Source organism: Mercurialis annua, linkage group LG2 (assembly GCF_937616625.2).
Source record: "Mercurialis annua linkage group LG2, ddMerAnnu1.2, whole genome shotgun sequence".
Taxonomy (NCBI): Eukaryota; Viridiplantae; Streptophyta; class Magnoliopsida; order Malpighiales; family Euphorbiaceae; genus Mercurialis; species Mercurialis annua.
This window is the reverse complement of record NC_065571.1, coordinates 54,402,628-54,428,494: the sequence shown is the minus strand read 5'-3', so window position 1 is coordinate 54,428,494 and position 25,867 is coordinate 54,402,628. Positions and strand designations below refer to the sequence as shown.

General features: G+C 32.4%; 7 protein-coding genes across 8 annotated transcripts; 4 read left to right on the top strand and 3 right to left on the bottom strand.

Moving 5' to 3' along the window:
• The first annotated feature begins 2,363 nt into the window (after positions 1-2,363).
• LOC126669248 (meiotic nuclear division protein 1 homolog) lies at positions 2,364-4,884 on the top strand. Of its 2 annotated transcripts, XM_050362665.2 has the most exons (10): positions 2,364-2,474; positions 2,931-3,011; positions 3,141-3,257; positions 3,365-3,403; positions 3,484-3,591; positions 3,689-3,751; positions 3,827-3,878; positions 4,022-4,066; positions 4,174-4,253; positions 4,541-4,884. In XM_050362665.2, the coding sequence occupies exons 1-10, from the start codon at positions 2,472-2,474 to the stop codon at positions 4,622-4,624; spliced, it is 672 nt and encodes a 223-aa protein (XP_050218622.1). In that variant the 5' UTR covers positions 2,364-2,471; the 3' UTR covers positions 4,625-4,884. The 2 variants fall into 2 exon arrangements, with proteins under 2 accessions (XP_050218622.1, XP_050218621.1); XM_050362664.1 differs by lacking the exon at positions 2,364-2,474 and having other exon boundaries at positions 2,925-3,011.
• Positions 4,885-5,299: 415 nt separating this feature from the next.
• On the bottom strand, positions 5,300-7,833 carry LOC126669249 (vacuolar protein sorting-associated protein 32 homolog 2). Its single transcript, XM_050362666.2, has 8 exons — positions 7,679-7,833; positions 7,416-7,500; positions 7,074-7,173; positions 6,672-6,757; positions 6,489-6,580; positions 6,137-6,251; positions 5,816-6,011; positions 5,300-5,629 (listed from the first exon to the last, which is right to left on the bottom strand). The coding sequence occupies exons 2-7, from the start codon at positions 7,485-7,487 to the stop codon at positions 5,820-5,822; spliced, it is 657 nt and encodes a 218-aa protein (XP_050218623.1). The 5' UTR covers positions 7,488-7,500; positions 7,679-7,833; the 3' UTR covers positions 5,300-5,629; positions 5,816-5,819.
• A 1,333-nt stretch (positions 7,834-9,166) lies between these two features.
• LOC126670476 (IAA-amino acid hydrolase ILR1-like 4) lies at positions 9,167-11,973 on the top strand. Its single transcript, XM_050364215.2, has 5 exons — positions 9,167-9,679; positions 9,759-9,884; positions 10,597-10,911; positions 11,268-11,396; positions 11,481-11,973. The coding sequence occupies exons 1-5, from the start codon at positions 9,320-9,322 to the stop codon at positions 11,877-11,879; spliced, it is 1,329 nt and encodes a 442-aa protein (XP_050220172.1). The 5' UTR covers positions 9,167-9,319; the 3' UTR covers positions 11,880-11,973.
• Positions 11,974-12,063: 90 nt separating this feature from the next.
• Positions 12,064-13,170, top strand: LOC126670733 (uncharacterized). Its single transcript, XM_050364550.2, has 2 exons — positions 12,064-12,805; positions 12,963-13,170. Exons 1-2 carry the CDS (start codon positions 12,338-12,340, stop codon positions 12,975-12,977), a joined length of 483 nt encoding a protein of 160 aa, XP_050220507.1. The 5' UTR covers positions 12,064-12,337; the 3' UTR covers positions 12,978-13,170.
• Positions 13,171-14,651: 1,481 nt separating this feature from the next.
• Positions 14,652-15,528, bottom strand: LOC126666666 (40S ribosomal protein S30). Its single transcript, XM_050359503.2, has 3 exons — positions 15,406-15,528; positions 15,176-15,313; positions 14,652-14,868 (listed from the first exon to the last, which is right to left on the bottom strand). Exons 1-3 carry the CDS (start codon positions 15,407-15,409, stop codon positions 14,822-14,824), a joined length of 189 nt encoding a protein of 62 aa, XP_050215460.1. The 5' UTR covers positions 15,410-15,528; the 3' UTR covers positions 14,652-14,821.
• Positions 15,529-18,455: 2,927 nt separating this feature from the next.
• Positions 18,456-20,975, top strand: LOC126666901 (uncharacterized). Its single transcript, XM_050359806.2, has 7 exons — positions 18,456-18,617; positions 18,723-18,784; positions 18,868-18,951; positions 19,067-19,121; positions 19,954-20,089; positions 20,351-20,401; positions 20,488-20,975. The coding sequence occupies exons 1-7, from the start codon at positions 18,518-18,520 to the stop codon at positions 20,585-20,587; spliced, it is 588 nt and encodes a 195-aa protein (XP_050215763.1). The 5' UTR covers positions 18,456-18,517; the 3' UTR covers positions 20,588-20,975.
• A 367-nt stretch (positions 20,976-21,342) lies between these two features.
• Positions 21,343-23,000, bottom strand: LOC126669858 (60S ribosomal protein L31). The gene is made up of 3 exons (XM_050363424.2): positions 22,894-23,000; positions 22,652-22,768; positions 21,343-21,807 (listed from the first exon to the last, which is right to left on the bottom strand). Exons 2-3 carry the CDS (start codon positions 22,732-22,734, stop codon positions 21,528-21,530), a joined length of 363 nt encoding a protein of 120 aa, XP_050219381.1. The 5' UTR covers positions 22,735-22,768; positions 22,894-23,000; the 3' UTR covers positions 21,343-21,527.
• Positions 23,001-25,867: the final 2,867 nt, after the last annotated feature.

The window sequence follows — 25,867 nt, the reverse complement described above, 5'->3', positions numbered from 1 at the left end:
GTTTTTTAAATAAAGAAAGAAATTGATTTCTATCATAATTAATTAAATTTAATAAAAAAAAACTTTAAGAATCACATATTCTATATTTTTTTCCAGTGACTAAATTAGGATTTGGGAGGCCATGGTCCCCTCTGATCCTCACGTAGGTTCGTCCGTATCTATTTTAAATTTGTTTTGTTTCAAATGTAATTTAATGATTACACCAATTTCAATTTATCAACTGACTAATTCGAGTGAATTAGTCAGTTAATTATGTGATAAACATTTACAAATTAAAATTGATAAGAATATTATTTTGATGTTATTATATTATCTGTCGCATACAAATAATTTAAAGGATAAATGAATATGTAAGTCCTTTCACTTTTGCTATCCGGTCATATAAATTTGGTTAAAAATTTGAGGGAATTGGCCCCGCAGTTTCTGAAACACTTGACATTATTTAAGGAATGATATTAATGGCGTTTTGCGAAAGCCTTAGCCCCGCCAAACCTACCATTTAAAGCGATGTCATACTTTCAAGTTTCAACAAACTAACTCCTCAACTTATAGCCAACCATGTGCCCTGTCTATTTTTTAAATTCATGTCCAATATAAAAGTCACTACCCTATTAACCAGGGTTTTTAAAACCGGACCGTGAAAAAACCCGGCTTCATTAGGAGTTTATGGTTCGACTCGTTTGTTTTTATTTTCAATATTTTCTCTAATGAAATATTTTGTTATGGACTTTTGTGGAATTTTATTGTGTTTTTGAAATATTTTAACATTTATATAATGATTATTTTATTGTATTTATATTTTTGCAGATTTGATTAAAATATTATTGTCCTGAATGATTACATGTTCTGATTTGTAATTAAATTTTATTGATTTGTTAAAGTTTTTTGTGATGGTTCAAATTTAATTGTTACAGATTTCTATTGAGCTCAACAATTTTTGAGATGATTCGAATTTTTCAGTTGTAATTTTTTTGAAGAATCAAGACTTATTTAGATTCAGCGTTGTTATTTAGTTCATCTTTAAAAATTATAAAACTGGCCTATGATTAAGACGTTTATAATTATAGCATAGACTTAATTTTTCTTTACCTGCTCATTTGGTTTATTCTAAATCTTGCATCTAACTGCTTTCGATTTTAAGTTAATTTTTAAATAAATTATATTTATTTTATTTTTAAAAAGAATATCACGTGAATAAATCTTTACATATTTTCTCTCATTTCACATTTTATTAGTAATTGATTGGTTAGTTCCATAAATTTCACATATAATCTCCTGCCATTATGCCATTGTTGCCACACGCATATAAAAATTGATAGAACTTCATTTTACTCTTTAAAGTCGATATAAAGATAGAGTTTAAATTTAAAAACCTTATTCATAAAAATAAATAAATTAAGACCTCACTTTCTTCATAAATGTATACTTCCTGGAAGTATATTTTTCGAAAAGTTAATTGCTGAGAAAGTTAGTAGAAAGAAAATTGATAACTGTTTTACTTGGTTTACTTACTAACTTCCCGGAAAATTGTATTTTAATTTTAATTAATTAAAATTTAAAGATAATATTATCTTTAATAATTAACTAGGCTAATTAAATGTAGAGATAAAGTTGTATTTTTTTATCAAGTTAACTAAGGGTCCTGGGTTCGAATCCCCTTGCGAACAAAAAGGAAGAAAAGGAAGAAGATTTATGGAGAAGACATCTGGAGCAGGCTCACACGTCAGAAGCGTCAGAAGCAGCGGTTGCGGCATTATTCCGTCATCTTGGCGAGCTCGGCGATGCATTACGTAAACGGGATGGATGGCGTGAATGGCGAATTTGCACATATTTATAAAAAAGGTAGTATGTATATATATAGCTTTATTTGTAGTAGTAGTATGTAATATCTATCTCTGTTAAAAAAAAAAACTAAGGAAGTTTTAAATACCTAGATTTGGCTAGGGAAGTCACTTCCCTAGTCAAAGGGAAGTCACTTCCCTAGTTAAAGGGAAGTCAAATTGCTAACTTCTCGGAAAGTAACACATATAAATTGAATCAAGTAAAAAAATCTTGTTACTTCCCGGTAAGTTAAACTTCCCTTACTCACTTACCCCCAATCAAGCGAGACCTAAGAACTTTCATAATGTACAGAGGTTTTTATCCAGAATTAACAAGCGGTAAATATTTCTATTCAAAATTATAAATTTAAACTTTTTATATTTTCCTTTTATCAAAGTTGAAAGGCAATATGAACCTTTTATAAATAAGTTTGTGTGTATTTTTTTTAAAGTGTTGTGTAAGGACAATCCAGTCATTTTGCACATGCGGGAAAATTGCCCGCCAAATTAAATTTTCAATGTGGCTGTCCAAGGTTCTGCTTCCTTCGCACTCTTTTATAAAGAGGAAAAGAAAATAAATACATTCTATCGCTAAATTACTCGTCGTTATCACCGTCTCTATCAACAGCTACACGAAACTAAAGTTTCTCAATGGTAATTAAATCTCCACTATCATTAATTTAAATTTCTCTTTTATACCTACTCCATGATCGCATTCACGATTATTATCATTAATTTCTTCTTCAAATGCTGTAATTTTTCTTAATTTAACATATATCATTTCAATTATTCTGTTTCTATATGGAATTTTAGGGTTTGTATGTTTTTGATCCTTGAAATTTGCTGTAATTATGGTTCTGATCTACGATCTTCATTGTTTGACTTTAATTACGAGCCTTAACATTGATATAGTTGCAATTAAGTGATGAACTTAAGCTGTTTGACGAAATGTCTAGCTGAATGAGTTGTTGTTGATCATTTTTTATGTTTTAAATGAAGACTTAGTTATAATAAATTAGTAACCTGAGATTAAAAGAGTGTTTAGCTCTTAAATTCATGATTCATGCGTATAAGGTGTAGTTTCTTATTTGATGCAATTGTGTAATGCAGTCGAAGAAGCGAGGACTTTCGTTGGATGAGAAACGCGAGAAAATTCTTCAGATCTTTTACGATTCTCAGGACTTTTTCCTTGTGAGTTCGGTCCTGCTTTGTTTTATTTTGTAGTTAGGTCTTAAATATGCTACTCTAGTCTTTTATTGATTACTAGGTAGTTTAGAATTTGGAAAATGATGGAGTGTTCATCTGTTATAATAATTCCAGCTTAAGGAGCTTGAGAAGTTGGGTCCGAAGAAAGGTGTAATTAGCCAGTCTGTTAAAGATGTTGTTCAGACTTTAGTTGATGATGATCTTGCCTCAAAAGACAAAATTGGAACTTCAGTGAGTATTTTCCTGGCATATAGATGGCCAGTTAGTACTGCTTTCATGTTCATATAGTGGTTTATGTTTATCAAAGTACCTAGGAGTGCTGATAACGATGATTTCAGGTATATTTCTGGAGCCTTCCTAGCTGTGCTGGAAACCAGGTGAAATCTTGATGACACTTATTTCCCCCGATTTGATGAAGTTGCTTTATTTTTTTTGTCTAAAACTCTTTGTTTAACAGATGAGGAATGTATATCGCAAACTTGAGTCTGATCTGCAAAGCAGCAAAAAACGGTATGCAGAACTTGTTGAACAGTGTGAGGAGATGAAAAAGGGACGTGAAGAATCTGTAAGAACGTTAGATTCCTTTCGCTAAATGTGAATTTACTGTGCTTAGTTAAAATGATTGGTGAGGATATTCAGATCTCACTGTAAGCTATTATCAGGATGAACGGGAGGAAGCATTGGCTGAGTTAAAAGCAATTCAATCAAAACATACCGAGCTAAAGGTAATTTCACTCTAGTCTATTATGCATTAGCACTATGAACAAATTATTTGAGTTTCTAACAGTATAATTGATCAGGAGGAAATGGGACAATATGCAGATAATGATCCAGCTGCCGTTGAAGCAATGAGTAAGGACTTGAGGAGTTTTAATGTTCATTCCGATGCTTAAAATATTACAATGCTTTGCATTGCTATTGATTGCCAAATGCCAATGCTTGATAAATTTGACATGGCATCAGAAAGATGAGTGGTTTAATTTGCACATATGCAGAGCAAGCTATTGAAGTCGCACATGCAGCAGCTAATAGATGGACAGGTTGTAATTTTACATGTTATACTTGTTTCCTTTTCTCTGGTCTGCTTTCATGAATATTGAGCTGTACTGACATCTATAATTTTATTCCTTTATAATGGAACCCACAGATAACATCTTCACATTGCGGCAATGGTGTTCAAACAATTTCCCTCAGGCTAAAGAGCAGCTTGAAAGTTTGTACAATGAGGTATATAATATCTGTGAATCTCTTATATCATGCATATTCCGTTGATAAGATGTGAAACTTAAGCACTACTTTTCATAATAACACTTAATAGCAGCCTCGAAGTTTCGCAATGGGAATCAGTTTTGGACCTTATTTTCTCGAATATTGGAGATGGTTCATTTTGTTTGTGCTAAAAACTCATTTTTGTTATGTCCGTTAGAACTTATGATTGTATCAAAAATTCACGAAGAGACATGTGTTACAAGTTTGTCATGAGCTGATATCTTGCTATTTTGAATTGTATGCAGATGGGAATAACAGAAGATTTTGACTATTTGGAGCCTCTATCAAACATTCCACTCAACTCTGTTGACAATCAGATACAGGAATGAGAAAATCTTCATATATTTTAGGCTCCGTGATAATAGATCTAGACCAGTCTCTTTTCTTCTTCATTCTCAACAGGAATGCATCAACAAAACTGCTCTCCCATATTGATCATTGTGGCATGAACTTTGTCAATAGCCCTTACGTTATGTTTTTTCTCTCAAACAATTAGTCAAACGTTCACTCCTTCACGCACTCCTACTGTTTGAAATTATGAAGGACTCCTACTGTTTGAAATTATGAAGTTGCAGCATTCTTATTAGCATTTATTGGTTCCAAAATAGCTGGGATCATAGAAGCGTTTGTGGATAACTCATTATTAGCCTGCTTATCTCTATATCTTCCTTTTTGTTAAACTTTTGAAACCATATGCATCACAAAATAGAAGCAGCCACATTATAAGGTAAATGGAAATAAAATCATCACATGTGAAAATGAAATATCAACCCTTCCCTCTCTTTTTATAGAAGTATGAAAAAAGAATATCAACCCTTCCCTCTCGTGGGTTCGATTCCTCCCACAAGCGCTCCCCCTTCCCAAATTATCAAAAAAAAAAAGTATTGGCATTCAAATTCTACCAAATACAAGCACCAACATCAACTTACTCCGAACTCAGGGCATCTCTTGTCTCTCTCTATTCAAGAGTTACAGGGTGGCTTTGGCCATAAATTTGCAAGTAATTCAACATCAAAATTAAAAATTAACATAAATTTATTTACTTTAAATAAGCCTTGCAGACACTTTGACACGGAGTTGGTGACATAAGATGAATGTTCGAATCAACAAAAAGGAAAAAAAAAAGAAGAAACTGGAGACAGAAAAGTGGATTCAACCTCCAAAATACAGATTACAAGTTTAAACGGTACTATTTCTTTAGTTTACGCAATCGTTATATACATCGGCTGTTTGGACCATAAGTGCACACAGCATGCCCGAAATAAGTAGCTGAAACTCCATAGTACAATTTGACCAATCGGTAATATGCTCTTCAACGTTCTGGGAAAACATACCTGCAGCAACCATTAAGAAGACTTTTTTCTTTTAAAAACCCACAAACTAAGCTAAGAAAACAGTTTGTTTTGTTCAAAGAGAATGAGAAACAGCTCACTGATTAATAGTAAGCGATCAGATGCATATTATAATTGAAGAATACAGAATTGTGAAAATTGTATAATAACAAAAAAAAAACATCAAACCTGCTCAAAGTGCCATCTCAGCCTGCAAGGCAGCAAGTTCATCTTCCTCAGCTGTGCGCTTTTGCGCGACAGGACGAGTTGGTTGCCTTCCAGCTGGAACATGAATCGGAGCAGCTGGAGCTGTAGTTGCAGGTTGAAGAAGTTGTTCTTCCAATTCAGCACCTTCCAATTCTTCAAGTTCTGCCTCCAATTCATCCTGAAAAGTCAAGCCAGTTAGACACCACCCGAAATGAATAATTGTGGATCAAATAAAATTAAATTTAAGACTACATAGTTGTTTCCATTTGTAAGAATCCAATAATTATGCAGCACATCATTTACCTCATCAAAATCTGCTGCAGCACCAATAGGAGTTGAAAGAGCATCTTGAATTTGTTTCATGTTCTCGGTTTGCTCGTTTATCTCATCCATTGTCTTATCCACATCATCAATATTTCTGTAAAAGAATCATAACTTCGTTATGCTACTTCTATATCTTATATAAGACCGATACTCATGTTTCAGGCATCTACTTTACATACTATATTATCAAACATAATATGGTGAATCAAAATAAGTACTTGTAGTCTAACATCCACATGCAACAAGATCTTAATAGCTAAAAAAAAATAAGTCATTTAAATCAGGATCGCAGGTATGTTTGCAAGGCTCAATCAAATAAACAGTTACATACGTTGCTTTCTGCATGGCCTTCATTGCAGCTGCTCCGGTTCTCAATGCATCTACAGTTTCTGTAGTGGCTTTTGCACCTTCTAACAGAATCATCTGTAATGTTTAAGAAACAAGTATTAATACAGCAAAAGTTACAGTCGAGTTAATTGCAGTGCAATGCAACAAGTATTTAAGAGAAACCCACCTGATCATGAATACGCAATTGGTAATTTGCAAGCTGTTCTATTTGTTGTTCGTATAGCCTCTTTCTCTTCAAGCATTGAATAGCCGCTGCAAGATTATACTTATCAGCACCTTCACTAAAAAAGTTTAAACTAATATTTACTACATGCATTTTTTTCACTTCCTATCAATAATAAATAAATGCAACCAAGCATGTTTAAAAAAAGTTTGAAGAATATAAAAGATAACTCCTTCATCTTCACCTTACATGTCCTCATAGTTCATACCAATTAGATTATCACAAAGTATTCATTATTAAAATTACAATGAAACTATTCACTCAAAAAACAGAATTTTTAAGTTACAGTTAAAGCTAACAAAATTTAACATTGGTTTTTCTAAGAGAAAGTTAACGAAAACGCACCTCTTTTGTTCTTCGCTCTAGTGAATTCTTTAGCCTTTTCCACTTCCCCAGCAGCCTTTTTAAGGAGCACTTTCTCCTTTTTCTCTAACATTTCAAGAGTCTACAATCAAAAAATCAAACAGAAACAATTGGGTCATTCAAAAACAACAAAACTTTAAACATCATTAATAAATTACAAAATCGAAAAAGATAACAGTAAACTGCGAATAAACAGTCCCCAGTTGCATTCAGATATCAAAAAACAGCCCGATCATTATTTTAAATTGACAAATTACATAACCAACAAAAATCTAAAGAAAATTAAAACCAAAATCGCAAATAGATAAAGTAAAACAAATATACCTCATTTAATTTATCTAACGAAGTTAGAGCATTAGCTTCCTGCTTAGGTTTTCCAAACAGACGGTTAAACATGATTGCTTCTTATCTGCAAAAATTAAACCAAAGCTTGCCTCGATCAACTAAATCAAAAAAACTGACGAACTTAATCAGATCGGATAAAACCCTAATTCCAAAATCCAATACCGATCTAAAACAAACAAAGTCAATTAGAAACAAAATTCAACAATTGAAAGTAACAATTAGAAGAATAAAATTGAAATTACCTAATGAAAAATTGAAGATAAGGGAAACTGATTGGAGAAATAAATTGGAGTGACGATGTGAGTAGAAGAAATCTAATCGGTGTTTGAGAGGGGAAATCGGATATTTTAGGTTTGGTTTTCTTAAGCGTGTTGTTTTAATTAGAGATGGAGAACAAAAGGAAGCAGCTTCGCCTTTTCTTCACGGCGTTGAAGTTGCTTTCCCTCGTGGCAAAAGTACAAAACAATACCTAAAGTTTTTACTTTGTCTCAGTTATAGTAAACACCGAACGATGATTTAATTTAATTATCTTTTCAATTCGGTAAGAGATCTTTATAAACTTAGATGATAAGGCAACGATGTAAAACCCGACCCGGGAATAAAACCGATAAAAATAGAGGGTTACGGACTAAAGGTTAACCCGTCGTAGCTGTGTGTTTAGACATTATCTCAATCATCTTATATAGTAGTAGTGAGAAAATATTTTGCGTATTCCAACTAGAAAAGTGATTCCTACTTAGCATACAAATCTAAATAGAAAAGGAATTTATATTTAGAAGGTAACTCTATTTAAGCTTGAGTTTCCTAAATATGACTATACTTTTTGATTAAGTATAAGAATATGATCTTGAGTCGAAATATATTTCTCATGCATATTCGAATTTGATGGAATTCAGTATTTTATTTGTTTGGACGAATCGTCATGAATTCTTCTTTAAGTGGATGAGCCACATAGGACTCGTTATTCCTTAAATTGAACATCGTTTTTTGGCATATCGTTCTTTGATGATTCCCGAAGTCTGCATCGGTTGGCAAATCGCACAATGAAATTGGGTTTCCATCGTGAATTATTACGAACTCATAAATTTTGTTAATTTTTTGTTATCCGTTTTTCCGTGTTTGAATGTGAGTTGAGAGAATATAAATTTAAAATTAGGGTAAAGTAAAAGTATAATTAAGTCAAATAGCGGTATCTAGTAATTTAGAAGCGGCATTTAATAGTCCGTTTTAGAAATCGATACAAATGAACATTGTCCGATTTCAACAATTCTTGCTCAATATAAAAATTTTAAGAATCAAATTATGTCCATTGTACTCTAAAATAATTTAACTGAATATTTATGGAAATAATTTACTGATTTTGAGAATTAGTAAACGATTATTCATCTATCTAATATTTTTTTTCGAAGAAAAGGTCAATGCGCTCTTTGAATTTGTAGCCATTTAATCTAGTTTTTATTTTTTCAAACACTAACTCTTTAATTTTATCTCAAATCACTGCATAAGATATATTTTTATTGTAAAACTATATATTGGATAATTTTATGCATACAATTAGGGGATTTTTTTCATTTTCTATTTCGCATTTCTTACCTCCAATTTGTATACCCATTTTTAAAATATAATTATGAAATAATCAGACATAAAAACAAAAAAATTTAGAATTAATTGTTCAAAAAAGTTATAGAATTAGTTTACATGATCTCGTAAAACAAATTTAGGGGACGGGTTAACTTTTTGTTCATTTTTTTCCCCTGCTGATCCCATGTTTTCTATTAGAACATTGAAGCTGACAAAAGTGTTCACTTTGTTTTGCTCGTTCCTCATTATTACAGCAAAAAGTCCACTCTTCTTCTCTCATTTCTCCTCTAAAACCCGAATCAATGGGTCTCTTCAAATTCGCATATTTGATTCCACTTCTCCATTTATTCCTCTCAAAACTCATCTCGTCAACCCCCTCTTTTACCCCACTACAACTTACTCAAATCCCTGTCAATTTCCTTCACCTAGCAAAACAACCAGCAGTTTTTGATTACATGGTTAACATCAGGAGGAAAATTCATGAGACCCCAGAACTTGGTTTTGAAGAATTTGAGACCAGTAAGCTCATTAGAGCTGAGCTTGATCATTTGGGCATCCATTATAAATATCCAGTAGCTGGGACTGGTATTGTTGGCTATATAGGAACTGGAGACCCGCCTTTTGTTGCCCTTAGAGCAGACATGGATGCTCTTGCTATGCAGGTTTTGTAATTTCATTTTTCATTTGCATACCTTTAATTAGTGATTGCTTGAATGAATTGTTTAAAATTTGTTGTAATAGGAAGGTGTGGAGTGGGAGCACAAGAGTAAAGTTGATGGAAAAATGCATGCTTGTGGGCATGATGCTCATGTTGCAATGCTTCTTGGTGCTGCTAAGATGCTTACTCAGCATTCCCATGAGTTACAGGTTCAATCTTTTTACTTTCTGCACAACATTGGATTTTTCTCATTGTCAATTCATTACTTATCCAATAGTTGATTTGAATGTTGAACTGTGTAGTTATGAATTGAACAAAGGGTCATCACGGCCCCTTAACTCGTTTTTTCGTATAATTTAGGAGTTAATTGACCTGAAAATAGGAAGTACTGTCCTTAATTGATTAAAATGGGCTAAGTGTGAGTTAATAGACCCTAACTCATAATTTCAGACACTGCGAAGACCCTTTGCTCGTTATGAGTTTTACTTATTAATATGCATTTAGAAACACACATGATTTATTTTATTATGGTAAATGATGTGAAAAAGGGTTGTCCTTAAAATACGTTTAGCAGATAGGCACCTATGTTGCACATGAGGAGTCATGCGTTTGGTTCCTAAACCTCTAAACGGCAACCTTGTAAAAACTATTGTTTCACCGTTTTCATTTTGTCTTTTTTTTTTCTTGCAACATAGAGAGCCACGTAGGCCACATTTGGTTAGTCGTAATTGAATATAATGTAAGGTAACCACTTACGTAAGTATATCATCATAACGTAAGTGATTACATAGCATTTCATTATGGTAAACCAAACATAGCCTTAGTAAGTACATTTTGCTTTGCCTTGCTATACTCTTTCTACAGAATGTTTGCATTGATTAATGCCCGGATTCTTGTGCAATATGTAATTCTATATGATAGGGGACAGTTGTACTGGTGTTTCAACCAGGTGAGGAAGGATATGGAGGAGCCAAGAGAATGTTGGATTCGGGAGTTCTTGAGAATGTTGATGCCATATTCGGTATACATGTTTCTTCTAGGTCTCCTATTGGTACAGTTGCCTCCAGACCTGGTCCTCTTTTGGCTGCCAATGGTTTCTTTGAGGCTGTTATAAGTGGAAAAGGGGGGCACGCTGCCATTCCCCAGCATGCAATAGATCCTATTTTAGCAGCTTCTAGTGTGATTCTTAGTTTGCAACATCTTATTTCACGTGAAGCTGATCCCTTGGACTCTCAGGTAATTTCTCTTCATCTCAGCAATATGTCTCATGGGGAGAACAACTTCAGCTGATGATTGTATATAGGACATCGATATGATTGTATATAGGACATCGATGATAGAAATACTAATGACTTTGAGCAATTAATAACTTGCCTTAATATACTGATATGGACTTGATTTTTCTGATGCCATCCTTTTGTTTATGTTCATCTATCTCTATACTGTTTTTAGTTCTATTGTTCAATTTTAACTAAAGAACAGTTGTTAGCTTCTCCTCTGTTATATTTTCACAATTACTTTTCATACTATGGTCCTATGCCTTCTTCTTGACTGTTCAATAAGCATTTCCAACAAGAAGATTATCCGTATAGGTGGTAACAATTGCGAAATTTCAAGGAGGGGGTGCATTCAATGTCATTCCAGATACTGTTACAATCGGTGGCACATTCAGGGCATTTTCGAAAGATAGCTTCATCCAACTTAAACAGCGTATTGAAGAGGTATGTTTCGGTAGCTCCTGCTCGGTTTCCTTTGTAATTGACCAATACAGTGCTTCCATGTAACGATATGCTTTGAAATGACAGGTTATCGTGAAACAAGCCAGCGTCCAAAGATGCAATGCAAGTGTCGTCTTCGAAAAGCCCTTCTACCCGGTGACTGTAAATAACAAAGATTTGCACAAGCAGTTCGTAAATGTTGCGACAGACATGCTAGGCCCCCAAAACATCAAAGAAATGCAACCAGTGATGGGAGCTGAAGATTTCTCATTTTTTCAAGAAGCAATGCCTGGTTATTTCTTATTTGTGGGAATGCATAATGAATCTCTAGGACCAGTTGTGTCTGGTCATTCGCCATTTTATAAACTCAATGAAGATGTTCTTCCATATGGAGCAGCATTACATGCGTCTTTAGCTGTAAGGTACCTTCTAGAACATCAACCCGAATCGGCGGCAGCCAACGGAAACCTCCGAGATGAGCTATAACTTATATTATGATAAGAAACTGGGAGAACATAACATCCAGTATTGGATCATTTTCCCTTTGTCTCCATCTAATTGATACAATTTCCCTTTTTTATGTTTCATTCTAATTAACAATTACTTTAATTATTTTTATTCTCATCAATTAAGGGCATAGTTAAATTAGATTGAGGTTAATACTCATTCTGTCCATAAATAATAAATTAACTATCTATGGAAGTAAATAAATTACGGATTCCCCCTATCAAAGATGGCTACCTATAGCCACACCATTTGGGAAATAAATCATTTACTGGCTCCATTCCTTGTATGATTATTATGTTAATTAACATATACAATGCATCAGTAGAGCTCAATTAGAGTCTTTAAATCAGGATTTAATGGGACTATATATTATACAGGCTTATTTAATTCATACAAGAGAAACACATAAGAGTAGAGTCTGAATTATCATCATTCTAATGGAAAATGCAATGATGAAATACGATTACAAAAATGATTGCTGGATGTTGGATCCATATATAACCTACCATTCAAAGCCAAATTTATCTCAAAAATCACCCTCCAATACAGTACTACATCATTCTAACTCGAAACGGAAGATGAAACCGAATAGAAATCGAACGCGTTCTGCTGAATCAACTACTGTTTACACATTCTCAATGGTGGATGCATCAAGAAAGCCATCCAGAAGTAAAGAAAGACGCGGATTTTGGAATTTTTGTACGCGTTATTTCTCATGTATGACTCCTGCAGATTCAGAATCGAAAAGTAGCAACAGGGCCAGACATGGAAGGAGTAACAGTGTGCATTCTGCCAATTCCTCACCCCGAGCCGGAACTGATTCAGATAGTGGCATGAATGCTCAAGATCGCGACGAAAGCATAAAAGCTGCCATTTCCTACTGCAAAAATAATTCAGAGCCCTTGGTAATTATCCTTTGATTTTCTTTTATTGTTTTCAGTTTATTTGATTTATTGAATACAACATCCAGTAAATAATCATAAATGCCTATATTGCAATAAATGTTACTACAATATTATGATTAAAAAGTGACATAATATTAACAGATTCTACTCATTGCAGGTGGTGCAGAATTGATGAATTCATAGAATTGTTCCACTTGCGAATGGTGAAAATGGCAAGAAGTGGATGGTGTTGATATGCATTTTCAGAATATGGTGAAGAGCAGATATTAGGACTAATTTTTTTTTTAGGAATAATTCTTTTAGTTTAGAAATTGATCTATTTTTTGTGTTTACGATAATATTTATGTCATTTTTTAAAAATTGTTATTTCAAGATGGCATTTTAAACTAATGTAAAACCAAGTTATTTTCATGATACAGTAGCGCATTCATTCTGATTCTTTTTTATCGCTTATGCCAGTATTTACGGCTTGGAGTGTAAATGAGTTGGATTACTGGTGAGTTACACTATAACGACTCAAAGTTAAAATCAATTTGAAAAATTTGAACCAAGCTCGAGTAACAATTAAAAAGACACATATCTAAACGAATCTAAACGATAAATTTTTAGATTGACCGACTCTATCACATCATCCGTAAACTAAACCAATCACGTTATAACACCTCATTAAAATGATGGCAAAATTGTAATAAATATGTATAAATTAACTTCGTATAGACTCTTTATATGTTTAAATCTAAGTGTATACCATCTTATTGGTAAAATACAATTTTAAAGCAAAAAAAAAGGTACAGCAAATATTAAAAAAATTCAATAATTAATTTTATTTTTTATTGAACTTGAGTAAAGCTCGAGTTGTTCGGATATTGTTCGAGCTCGAAAGCTTTGGCCGATTCGAGCTTGAGCTCTGCCCATTTACTTCGTTTTTTAGCAAATCACACAAAACTTAGCACGATAATCCAAATGATCTGTAACTAAAAATAATAGTAGTTGGCAAACTACTTCGAAGTTAACATAGCAACTTCCACAAAACTTTGCACGATAATCCAATGATCCGTAACTATAAAATAATAGTTGGCAAATTACTTCGAAGTTAACATATCATTAATTTGAAATTACCACAAAAAATTGATCGGAACTTCCACTAACAGTGGTACAGAGGTATTCAATGAAATGATCTATAATCTTCCCAATATTCACTTGCTTAGCATTGATTTGAAATTACCACAAAGAATTGATTAGAACTCACCCTCATAGTAGAACAAAAACAGAAACGATCTATAATCTTCCGCATATTCACTTGCTTATTAACGAAAATTCAATAAATGGATATGAAAAATTACACACCAGCAACATGATATTTTAATGGCAGCTCTGCATATTTTAATTTATCATACTTTTCCTTCATAAAATTTTTGTTGCCAAGAAATCCTACTCTGATTGAAAAGCAAAACCTATTACCCGCAATTCATCGAAGAAAAGCGACAAGAAAAAAATACAACTGCCACTCATTTTCGAGATCCAACAATCAGAACTCACAACGCATGGTATTAGTGAGACTATAAATAGGAAAAATGAAACTAATCACTTCAAAACCAAAAACATTCTTCCAGAATATAGCAAAATCCAACACTCGGTCAATTCCTTGTGTTTGAGAAATTGAGTTAAAATTTGAGTGCAAAGAGGAGAATACAGAAAAAGCATCAAAACGCTCAAACGCAAACAATATACACTGCCGTCCTTGGCTTGCTCAGTGTATATCGGCATAAATGAACAATTAGCAGATTTCAGACAAAACCAGGCAATATTGGAAGCAAGATTGAAAATGAAATGCGATAAAAAAAACTTGACAAGAGAAGTCACATGATTTACTACTAATTAACAAAAAGAGCAGGAGCTCAACATTAAAAAAAGTATAACAAAATGCTCAATCACAAAAACAGCTTAATCAATTGTACCAAAACATAATAATAATCCTTCCTCTAATTGACTAAAACCCTTTCATTCTTTCATTCATCACTTTTCGGATGAGTTGGGTCCTCTCTTCTTCCCGAATCCGACAACTGTTGATTAAATAAAACAAAAATTTAGAACAATGATAGGTGCATATCATTAAAAACAGAAACAGGAATAATCAAATTAGTCCAAATTCATTTACAAGAACATTAAGCAGGACACATTAGGCACATAATGATATTTGTGCATCAAAGCAATCAGTTCAATAATGTATATAATTAAATTGAGAATGAAACAGGAAGCTTATCAGATAACCTAGTTTAAGTCAATTTAAATTAGCAAGGTAATGAAGATTTGAATCTTTAACATACAGATATACAGGTTAATGAAAAGAGAAGGATAAATAAATTTTACCGGCGGTGACGAATCGGCGATTGTACTGCATCCTCTTGTGAGCGCGTCCACGGGGCTTCTTTTTCTTATCTTGCTTAGCTACTTTGGGAGTCTGTCCTCTGACCTTTCCGGCACGAGCCAAGGAACCGTGAACCTTACCTGAATATCATCAAATTAACGGCGATTAATACGAAAGAAGAACGAATTAAACTCACAAACAAACAGTAAAAAGCTAGGGTTTCGAGGTTTACCCATGTTGAATAGTTGAAGATTATCAAATTCTGCAGCCTCTCTTGCTCAATTCGACGATTCAAAGACGAATGCAGTGAAAGTGGAAGCTAGGGTTAGGGTTTGGAGAGATTAAATAGTGTGAGCTCATACATTAGGCTTTCGGGTTTTCTAATGAAGCCCATTAAAAGTAATCGGGCTGGGCTTAAATAGAGGGTCTCGTATCAACTTCTTGAATTTTATGGGTTTTTTAAGTAAGGGTTTTTTAGATAAATACCAAAAAAAGATAAAATATTCTCAAGAATACTACCTCAATGTTTTTTTTTGAAAAATACAATCTGTACTTTTTTTTTGAAAAATAACTTTTGTTATTCTCAAAAATATCTTTTTTAATCTCAGGAATACGATTTTGGTTATCCAACGGTATACTAACACCGTTGGTTAACCAACATATAAAACTATTACAAATTCAAACCTCCATCTTTATTAAACTAGTTGAAATTTCTATTACAAATCCCTCCGCCTTCATCACCGCAAGAATAATCGTCAAATAAAATCTAAATCGTCTTTTTAAAATCTAAAATTATTGATTAACCATTTGTTAACCAACAAGGTACTAAAAACAAAGTCATTGGTGCACTATTAGTACACCATTGGTTAACTAGCAACAAACATAAAATTCAGCAACTATTTACTAACGATTTTATTAACGATATATTCAAAATAAAAATTACAGGTTAGCTAACAGTTTATCCAATATTAACCATTGGTTATCCAACATCCAAAAATATTATAATTCTCACAAGCATTTCTTCAAACACCTAGAGTGCAACATATTGTGCAACACAAAAAAATCGAACCACAAACATAAAATTCAACAACTGTTTACTAACGATTTTATTAATGATATATTCAAAACAAAAATGACTGGTTATCTAACAGTTTACCCAATGTTAATCATTGGTTACCCAACACCCAAAAAATATTACAATTCTCATAAGCATTTCTTCAAACACTTAGACTGCAACATGCTGTCAACACAAAAAAATCGAACCACCATTCATCAACAACATCGTTCACAAAATAAAAATAAAAAAATGGATTAAACAACACACAAAATGTGATTAACCCAAAATATTCACATTAACAAAGGATTAGACTGAAATCAAACTTCGGATCCGCCCATGAACCCTAATTTCCTTCACCATTTTTAATGATTCTGCTGTGGAAAAAACATTTGTAATTTTCTGGAAACGTAGGCAATCTCTTCATGAACGGCGATGCCAGCAGACTTACGACGGCGCCGATGGTTTGGTGACGATTGTTTAAGAGGGAGAACGCGACATTCAAGGTGGTTGCTTCTGTGGTTGCCGCTTGACTGCTCCAATGATGGCGGAGGGCTGCCGTAGGAGGCGGACTTACAACGATTTCTGCTCTGTCAGCGATGTATGGCGGCACGGCACTGGTCTTTCTTTTCAGCTGATCCGAGGAAGAAGAAGAAATGGAGAATACTGCTAAAATCGTATTTGTCTAATTTAGAAAGCATAAAAATCAAAAAAAAAAAAGGAAGGAAATGTAATTCTCTAAAATGAAACTAAGCAGCGTATTTGTCTTATTATTTTGAGTTAAGCCCGTGTTTTGTCTAATTAAGTCTTTAAGTAATTGTAGAAAAATATAAGTAATTGTAGAAAAAGTTAAGGATTTTTTTATTTAAATTATGATGAATTTTATAGGTTTTTTGTTTTGCATTATTCAATAACTTTAAATTAATAAATATTGATTTTTAAAGTTTTTTGAGTAGCATGTTAAATTTTTACTCTCTTAGTTCAAATACTATGCTTTTATATCAATTCAAATAAAAAAAGTGCTAGTTGTATTATTAACCGAACATAAACTATATGATTGCTGTATGAATATTAACTGAAACACTATAATTGCTTAATGAACTGAATATGAACACTGTATGCAAAACTCGAGTGAACATGAAACGAACATAAGCAGCTCGTTCATGTAATGAACCGAATATAAACACTTTGAAACTCGGCTCGGCACGAATCGATTCATTTACAATCCTATTCACAAGAAAAAATCATATGTAAAGTTAATTTTTTATATTAATAAACACGAATGGTTAGGTATTTTCTTTATTCAATAGATTGGAAAAAAAATTTACATTATAATTTAATAATATTTTAATAATACTATGATTTAACATATGTTAAATTTAAGTAATCTTATTTATAAATGATTTATTACAATAGAGAGTCTATGTACCAATAAAAAAATATACTACTAATAGTCTATGTAAATCACTTTGATAAAAAAAATATGTTTTCTCTAACGAACCCTAGCCGCATTGAGCTTTTTTCTTATTTTTTTTGACATCCATCAATGTCTTAATTTTCCTGTTGACACTAGCCACCCTTTTATTTATATTATTTTAATTTCATAAAATATAATAAACAACCATTTTTTTTTTCATTTTTTGGATGAATTAAAATTTATCACGAATAGCAATTCAATTATTAAGAAACGAAGATAGATTAAATATCTTTCACAAAATAAATTCGTCTATGAGATATAGTAGTTTTTTTTATTATTTGTCTTTTTTTTGTAAATGTCTTATTTTGTTTTCTTTATAAAAGGTTTGTTGTTCTTTCTTTATAAAAGATTTGCTATCTCTTTTTTTTAGAAGGAGTTATCAAGTATCGATTGAATCAGATGCTATAAGTTTGTGAGTGATTGAGGAAGTTTGAACGAAAAGTGATTGAAGATTGCACTTAATTCGCGAAACAATTAGTAATTTATTTTTGTTTTTGTAAGTAAGATATGCGAATCAGACAAAATATTGTCTGTTCCATATCAGGTCATCGAATTTGGTTTTCAAATTATCCAATTTTTTTACAAATGTAATTATTTCATATTCAATTTAATGAGATTCGATCAATTCAAAAAAAATGTAAATCATTTTGATTAAAAAGCTTAAACTTCCTGAAAAACAAACAATTCAAAAACTTAAAGTACTATACTATATTTAACACTATCCCTTTGAAAATTGAATAAAAGCGCTCAAATTCATTCATATTAAAGCTTAAAATTCAGTAGATTCAGATAGAAGTGCGTGTCCGCATAGCAATGAAGAAGCTGACCAGAAATTTGAGAAAATCTAGTGACGAATCTCTGCCGACATGGGCTGATTCTTCGCTCGATGATTCTCGTCCCATGGACGCCCAAGGTTTTTGCCCAGAAAATTCTATATTTCATTTCAGAAAATTTTCCTTGTAACCAAACAGAGTTGACTGTTTTTTTAATGTATTGTAAATTTGTAACACAACAACAGAGCAAGAGGAGTTGGTTAGATCTCTTGAAAGAACCCAAGCACAGCAATCTTATTTATGGACGGTATTCTCTTTAATTTTATTTGATCAGAGGGTATTCAAATTCTATTTTTTAAATTATTTCATTTCATTTGTTTTCTTGTGCAGAGAGTATTTGCAGGACTTTTATTCTGCTACGCTGCGTTTTATCTTTGCACCATTTACCAGCAAGCAACTGCTCCATGGGAATTGGTAAATCAATATCAATTACCAAAATTTATTTATTTTTCTTTCAAATTTTGTGAAAATTTGAGGAATTGGGCATGTATTGTTTTAATATTTTTTCTTAAATTAATTTTGTTTACAGAGACATCATGCTTACTTCATGGAAGATATCAATTCATGGACTGTAATATGTGCAGGTTTTATTCTCTTTTTAATTAATGTACATTTTATTTTTAGGTTTATTTTTAATTGAGTATTTTTTTTCTTTAGTCAATTTGCGTTTTCATATTGTTTGTGAGATGTATAAGCTTATATGTTCTGTACCTAATGGATAATCATCTAAATATTCTATTTCAGCTTCCTTTTTGCAAAATTTTAATATCATTCTATTGTTAAAGTTATTTTGTTGCTCAGTAATTTTTGTTTTTCTAGTTAATTTGCCGTTTGTTAGTGTATGAGATGTATACGACAGCTTTGACACTTCATTCAATCAAGGTGTCCCGTTGAAAGGTTTTGGGTACCTTTACATAGTAAACCTTAAAATAACATTGTTTCGCTGTGTCCGTGTTCAAGTGTCCCGTTTCCTGGTATTCATGTTCGTGCTAGCTAGAGTTTAAATGTTTTGCATCTAATAGTTCATCATATGAATCTTCTGCTTCAGCTTCCTTTTTGCAAAATCTTAATATCATTGGAGCTATTCTTTTAGTATCTTATTAATTTATATGCAGCATATACACGGTGTGAAGTTTTTTTATTTCTGCATATGTGCAAGATTCTTTGATCAGTCGTCGTTCTAAATTATTGAGACAAATAATTCTTTATTATAGATGTGTTCTTATATTTTTCTTTGTCAATGTGAAGTTAAACTATTGCAAACTGATACTCAAACTTGCGCATATGTGGATTCCATTTTTACAGGATGACTGAATTGGTGAATTCTTAATTATTTTCCTGTACAATTAAATAGACTATGTACGTGATGATGCTGTGCTTTTACAATGCTGGGTTGCTAATTCAAAGTTTTGATAGATTGGGTGGCTGTTTTAATATGCTCAACAACCATCGCGGGGCTGCTTCATACTTCTAAGCGTCACAGGCAGTGGATTTGGTACTCGTGCTTTGCAGGGCTTGTATTGGCAATTTTCTGGCTAAATTACATGCTGAGGTACATGGGATTTATCTATGGATACCTGCTGAATTTATTATTCCTACAGTTTTTATGATAAGTTTATGAAAAAAACTAATGAACTCCATAAAACTTTGATGAGAAAGTTCATGGTCAATTTTGAAATTGCAGTTGTGTGTTCTTTTTATTTCTTCAGAGCTGCATTGATCATCTTATATAACATGAGTCGGAAACTTGAAATGGAGTTTATTGTTTTTGTGGCTTTGGACATTACTTACATAATACTTATTCACATTGCAGAATGTCAAGATTTCGATGGGATATTCTATGGCTTCCTTTCGGTCCTCTTAGGTGGGTAGTTCTCATCTCTAGTTCCGTTTAAATGTGAACTATTAATTGATTATTTCTTTAATTATCAATGTTTCTTGGAATTCCAGTGGAGCTAGCCTTTGTCTTTATGTTGACCATATACTTACCGAATCATCGGCAGAAGTCAGAAAACTTAGAGGCTACATGTACGCGTTTAAGGCCAGCTAAATTTCTGTTTGATCTGAACTCTCATTTACTAGCTATGGGGGTGTATTGAGCAGCTTGAGCTCATGTAATGATTTTCAAGCATTAGCAGGATGCTAAAAAGAGTTTGCTCGAGTCGCTGAAATACAGGAATATCATTCATACTGAGAAACAACCCAAACCTTCCTCTCTTCAGACAGATTACATGTGCTTGAAGTTCGCATAGTTGTTGAGAATCTTGAGATGTACTTGATTTTATCATTTTTGTGTCCACATATGGTCAGATAAGTTTATTTACCATAATTCTCATTACAATTGTTGCTTTCTTTTTGTACCTTAAGAAGTGCATTACCAAATAATTTATAACAATTGGCAAGCAGTCCAAAGTAAATTCTTCCCCATTGATCGATTATTACTTACCATATAACCTAATAAATATTGGTTTCATATCTTACAGTTGCATCCACACCAGAATTGTTTCAACGAACTTACGCGCAAAACGAATCATGCGAGAAACTTGAACCATGCTTTAGATGACGAAATGATTCAAAATTTTAGAAAGTTCCACTCCGATTAGACTTCAAATTCAGATTTGGTTCTACCTCCACTAATATATTTTTTTTTTAAAAAGTGAAATAAATCAGAGCAGCATAGGAAATTCATGAAACTAAAAATGAAACTGCTAAATGATCATAAAAAATTATAATAATAAAATAAAAATTAAAGGGCTAATGAGCAGAAAATTGTCATATTGTGATATAAGACAACTGAATCATAACTTAGCAAAAAGGACATGTTTAGGCATAAATAAACCAAAATGACAAGCCAAAAAATTCTTAATAACAACGAGAATTCATCTAAATAAAAGAAGTAAAATGTCTGCAAGCACTCAACATTTGCAAAATCTGTCATTTCAAACTAGCCTATAATAGAGAAGTTTCAAAACAGAAGATAAAGACTAAACTTAATCCTCATCTTCAATAATCCTGGTGCCGAGACCTTTCATCCCTTCCGCTGGAATTTCTGCAACAGTGACGAGAGAGTAAAGCTCTTCCTTTGCGTCTTCATCATCATTCCTTCTGCGAGCAATGCGGACTCTGATCCTCCTGGGGACACTACGGATACCCCTGCTCCAGATGTGCTTGTTCAGCTTAACATCTACTCGCACATCCTTAGTTCCCATGGCTGTCTGGGCAAACTTCCTGATCTCCTTTATGGCCTTGGGAGCCTTCTTCTTGAAGGTGCTGTTTTCCATTTAAAAGCCATTATCAAGCAACAACGTAGAAAACTGAACACCATCTTAAACAATAAGAGAAATTCACATTTGCTTACAACCAGCAACTAATAATTGTAACACAATAAAATATTATCACAAACACACCCAATCAAAACGAAACTACTCGTTTTGAGCATTTCAATAGAGAGCACCCCGATCACGACTAATCCTACAAACATAACATAGTACATCTCACTAACCAACTATACTACTCCAAGCTTATTTCCAAGGAATCATGAGTAAAGAATATAATTACAATCCAAGTCCAATTTTGCATACACGCTAAAAATTTGATGTCAGCACCTTTTCATGAAAGCACAACATAATAAACCATCAAGCCAGCAATAAAATCTAAACAAGGCTCAACTAATTGCAGGCACTTCAATTGAGAACACTCGCAGCTAATCCTACAAGCATGCCATTGTACTTCTCATTTACTACCTTACAGCTCAGGGATTCTTCCAATGAATTACGTGAGGCAATTCAATTCAATTAGATTAAATGATTTCGCTTATCTCAAAACAAGGGCAACTCAGCTTTTTTAAAATTGAAAAAAAAAATAGCAAAAATAATAGAGAGTATATGGAGACAGTTTGTTATCATTATTCCAACCAAAGCCTTCGAACACAGATGTATATGCATGTAGCCACACTAATTACACAGACTAAGTTAATAATAATAATCAATAAACAAATTACAATAGCCTAACACATCCAAATTTTTCTCCAAAATCAGAGTAAATTTCAGCAGTTAATGACATTCAAACGAAATTAAAAGAATCCAATCTATAATGAAAAAAAGAAACTACTTACCAGCCATGCAAGCGCCTGTGGAGGTTAATAGTGTACTCCCTGGTAACAACCTCCTCTTTACGGCCTTTAGTTTTCTCAACCATTTTCACACTCCTTTCAAACTCTGCAAATCCTTACCTGCAAACAACAACAAAAACGCATCGTTTTCTATCAGTTTCATTGCAAATATTCAATTCATTTCAACAAGCAGAGATTACAGAGAAGAAAAATACAGAGTAATTGAGAGAGCTTAGAAGTTAGACCTCAGAGGTTGCAATGGGTTGGAGGAAACGAAGATGTGCTAAAGAGGCTGAGTTAGGTTAATAAAGATCGGATGCTTCAAAAACCCTAGTTTCAGTGATTAAATGACTTTTTTGTCCTCGCTTTAATATGGTTTCAAATTGGACATTTGAGTTTGGCGAGATTTTTGGCCCAGTTCAATCTAACGTGATTTAAATTGTAATTGGGCTTGGACTTATGGGTTGTTCACATGTTCTAAAAAAATTGAGAAAAAATCATAATTGCCCATACATTTGATAAATAATCCCAGAAATACTGTTTGACCATTCCGTGTTGATACACTACGGGTTGACCAATCTTTATTTCAAAACTTAACTTTTTATATTGATAAATACGGTTCTCTAAATTTGATCAAATCTCCACCTTTCTGTTTGCAAGTTTAATAATCTTTGTCGCTACTGTCGTTTTTGGAGGAAGGATTTATCCATCGATGATGCTCCTCTAATAGTCGATGTTGCTTCTGTCGTCGTTTTTGTTGCTGCTCTAGTGTGGCTGTCACTGCTCCTTTCTCAACTGCTCCCGCCGCCTGTTTCCTTTCTTCATTCAATTGTTACTTTGTCAAATTAACAAAAGTCTTTCACAAATTTCAATTATTTACAAGAATGGGTCAATTTAATTAATGGGTTGATTTTATCTTTCTCTTTATTAATAGTTTGATTTTGTTTTTCTGAATTTAGTTTTATTTGTTAATGTGAAGGGTGTTGAGTAATGAACAGGAGGTAACGCAATGGTTGATGGTATTTTTATTTTCTATATAATTTTGGTGATAATGGAGGAGAAAGTGCAGTTAGGACCATACTTGAGTCATGCTCGTAATGTGTTTGATGGAAGTCCTGTGTTGGATTTGGTTATTTGAAATTCTATCTTAGTTGGGTTTGCTGCAGTGGGTGACATGGAAGAGACTAAGTTTTTTACAATTACCAAACCTGTAACTAAATATAATTAGTCAATGCTATTGTTAGTGAAGTCAAAATAAACTATTTCCTAGATATTTGATACTACTTTTGTGTTTTATTTGTACGTTGATAAACTATAGGTTTACTATGTGTTTATTTCAACGGAATAAACAAAAGTTCATAATATTTTATTTCGACATAATAAACTATTATAATTTCATCATAGATTTACTATGATTTTAATATAAAATATATTATGGTGTAAAATAAATTTTAAGAATATATACCATGAGATTAAAAAAAGGTCCACCACAGATTTACATAAGTTTATTTCGACATAATAAACTATTGCATGTTTACTATCGGTTTACTATCAATTTACTTAAAGAAATATAATTTACTATCAGTTTATTATTAAAAAATTTTACTAAATAAATGAATTTACAAGTTTGCTAAATAAATAAAATTTACTATTAGTTTAATTTTGAAGTATAAATCTACAATAAACTATTTTGCTCAGTTTACCACAATTTATTATAGGTTTATTATTATTAGTTACCTATTGGTTTACTTATCAATTTACTATTGGTTTTTTTAGTACTAAAAATACAAATAGTTTTATTTCACTAAACAAACTTATAGTAATATTATTAATATTACATTAAAAATTGGACTATAGATTTTTTAATATGTCGATAGTAAATTACTAGTGAACCGATAGTAAACTAATAATAATTATTTATTTAGTATACTGATAGTCAACCGATGGTAAACCGGTAGTCAACCGTTAGTCAACCGGTAGTCAACCGTCAGTCAACCGATAGTCAACAGATAGTAAAACGGTAGTCAATCAATAGTAAATTGGTAGTGAACCAATAGTAAACCGGTAGTCAATCGATAATAAACCGGTAGTCAACTGATAGTAAACCGGTAGTCAACCAATAGTAAACTGGTAGTGAACCAATAGTAAGACGGCAGTCAACAGATAGTAAACCGGTAGTCAATAGATAGTAAGCCGTCATTCAATCAATAGTAAACCAATAGTAAACCATCAGCCAACCGATAGTCAACCAATAGTAAACCGGTAGTGAACTAACAATAAACCGGTAGTTTAAGTTTATAAAATATTTACTATAATTTTTTTAAAAATTACCACGAGATTATTATAGATTTAATTTGATATTATAAAGTATTACTGGTTTATTATAGGTAAACCATGTGTTTACCATAATTTTATTTCGACATAATATATTTTTAAAAAATCAAAATCATTTTTTTATAATCTACATAATTTTGATTTAGGTTATTTAATATTTTTTCATAAGGTCATTTTTACTAGAATAAGTGCAAAGTGATAAATGATATAAAAATATGTTAAATCAGCAAATGTATTGACACTTCAACTACATAGACCATTGGTTACAACAAAAATGACACCAAAAGACAAGAAAATGTGGTAGACACTTCAAATGCATAGACCACCCTTGTTTAATTCACAAAATTCAATCGGCCATCTCATTGTCATCTTCAATCATTTAATAAAGTTTTTTTTTTGACGATCAATCATTTAATAAAGTTCTAAAGTGACAATTAGCTAAAACTTTAGTTTAGAAATCACTAATTATAAGCCAAGGCATTATATATTGAAAGCTATAATAATAATAATACAACACAACTGTGTGAAATTGAAAATATATTTTATAAAAATAATTGTAAAATAATTAATGATTAGCATGTGGATGCAAAATGCTGTAAACTTGTTCAGACTTTTCAAGTACCAAATAACAAAACTTTTCTACAGAGGCATTTTAACAAACACATAAACTACAATTTATGAATCAACTAATCTAAATAAAACAACACCCAAATCCTAACAGCCTACCTACACCCAAGAATCTAAGCCCTCTCGTCTCAAATCTTGCTATAGCCAACTGAATATTCTTAGCCATAATAGTGACTCTCTTAGCAAGAATAACACCTCCTCCGTCTACTGCACCAATACGATTGATAATGTGAAAGCCAAGAGTCAAGAAAAGGAAGG

Coding starts and splice junctions, on each gene's coding strand:
- LOC126666666 (XM_050359503.2), bottom strand. Junction 14,869..15,175: donor TCGCCGATTCGTCACCGCCG/GTAAAATTTATT, acceptor TTTAATCAACAG/TTGTCGGATTCGGGAAGAAG.
- LOC126670733 (XM_050364550.2), top strand. CDS start 12,338: ATGGAAAATGCAATGATGAAATACGATTACAAAAATGATTGCTGGATG.
- LOC126669248 (XM_050362664.1), top strand. CDS start 2,925: ATGCAGTCGAAGAAGCGAGGACTTTCGTTGGATGAGAAACGCGAGAAA. Junction 3,258..3,364: donor AAGACAAAATTGGAACTTCA/GTGAGTATTTTC, acceptor CGATGATTTCAG/GTATATTTCTGGAGCCTTCC. Junction 3,879..4,021: donor AGCTGCCGTTGAAGCAATGA/GTAAGGACTTGA, acceptor GCACATATGCAG/AGCAAGCTATTGAAGTCGCA.
- LOC126670476 (XM_050364215.2), top strand. CDS start 9,320: ATGGGTCTCTTCAAATTCGCATATTTGATTCCACTTCTCCATTTATTC. Junction 9,885..10,596: donor AGCATTCCCATGAGTTACAG/GTTCAATCTTTT, acceptor TCTATATGATAG/GGGACAGTTGTACTGGTGTT. Junction 10,912..11,267: donor CTGATCCCTTGGACTCTCAG/GTAATTTCTCTT, acceptor TTATCCGTATAG/GTGGTAACAATTGCGAAATT.
- LOC126666901 (XM_050359806.2), top strand. CDS start 18,518: ATGAAGAAGCTGACCAGAAATTTGAGAAAATCTAGTGACGAATCTCTG. Junction 18,785..18,867: donor AGCAATCTTATTTATGGACG/GTATTCTCTTTA, acceptor TTTCTTGTGCAG/AGAGTATTTGCAGGACTTTT. Junction 19,122..19,953: donor ATGGACTGTAATATGTGCAG/GTTTTATTCTCT, acceptor AAGTTTTGATAG/ATTGGGTGGCTGTTTTAATA.
- LOC126669858 (XM_050363424.2), bottom strand. CDS start 22,734: ATGGTTGAGAAAACTAAAGGCCGTAAAGAGGAGGTTGTTACCAGGGAG. Junction 21,808..22,651: donor CACAGGCGCTTGCATGGCTG/GTAAGTAGTTTC, acceptor AATGGAAAACAG/CACCTTCAAGAAGAAGGCTC.
- LOC126669249 (XM_050362666.2), bottom strand. CDS start 7,487: ATGTTTAACCGTCTGTTTGGAAAACCTAAGCAGGAAGCTAATGCTCTA. Junction 7,174..7,415: donor CGTTAGATAAATTAAATGAG/GTATATTTGTTT, acceptor TTTTGATTGTAG/ACTCTTGAAATGTTAGAGAA. Junction 6,252..6,488: donor AAGGCCATGCAGAAAGCAAC/GTATGTAACTGT, acceptor ATTCTTTTACAG/AAATATTGATGATGTGGATA.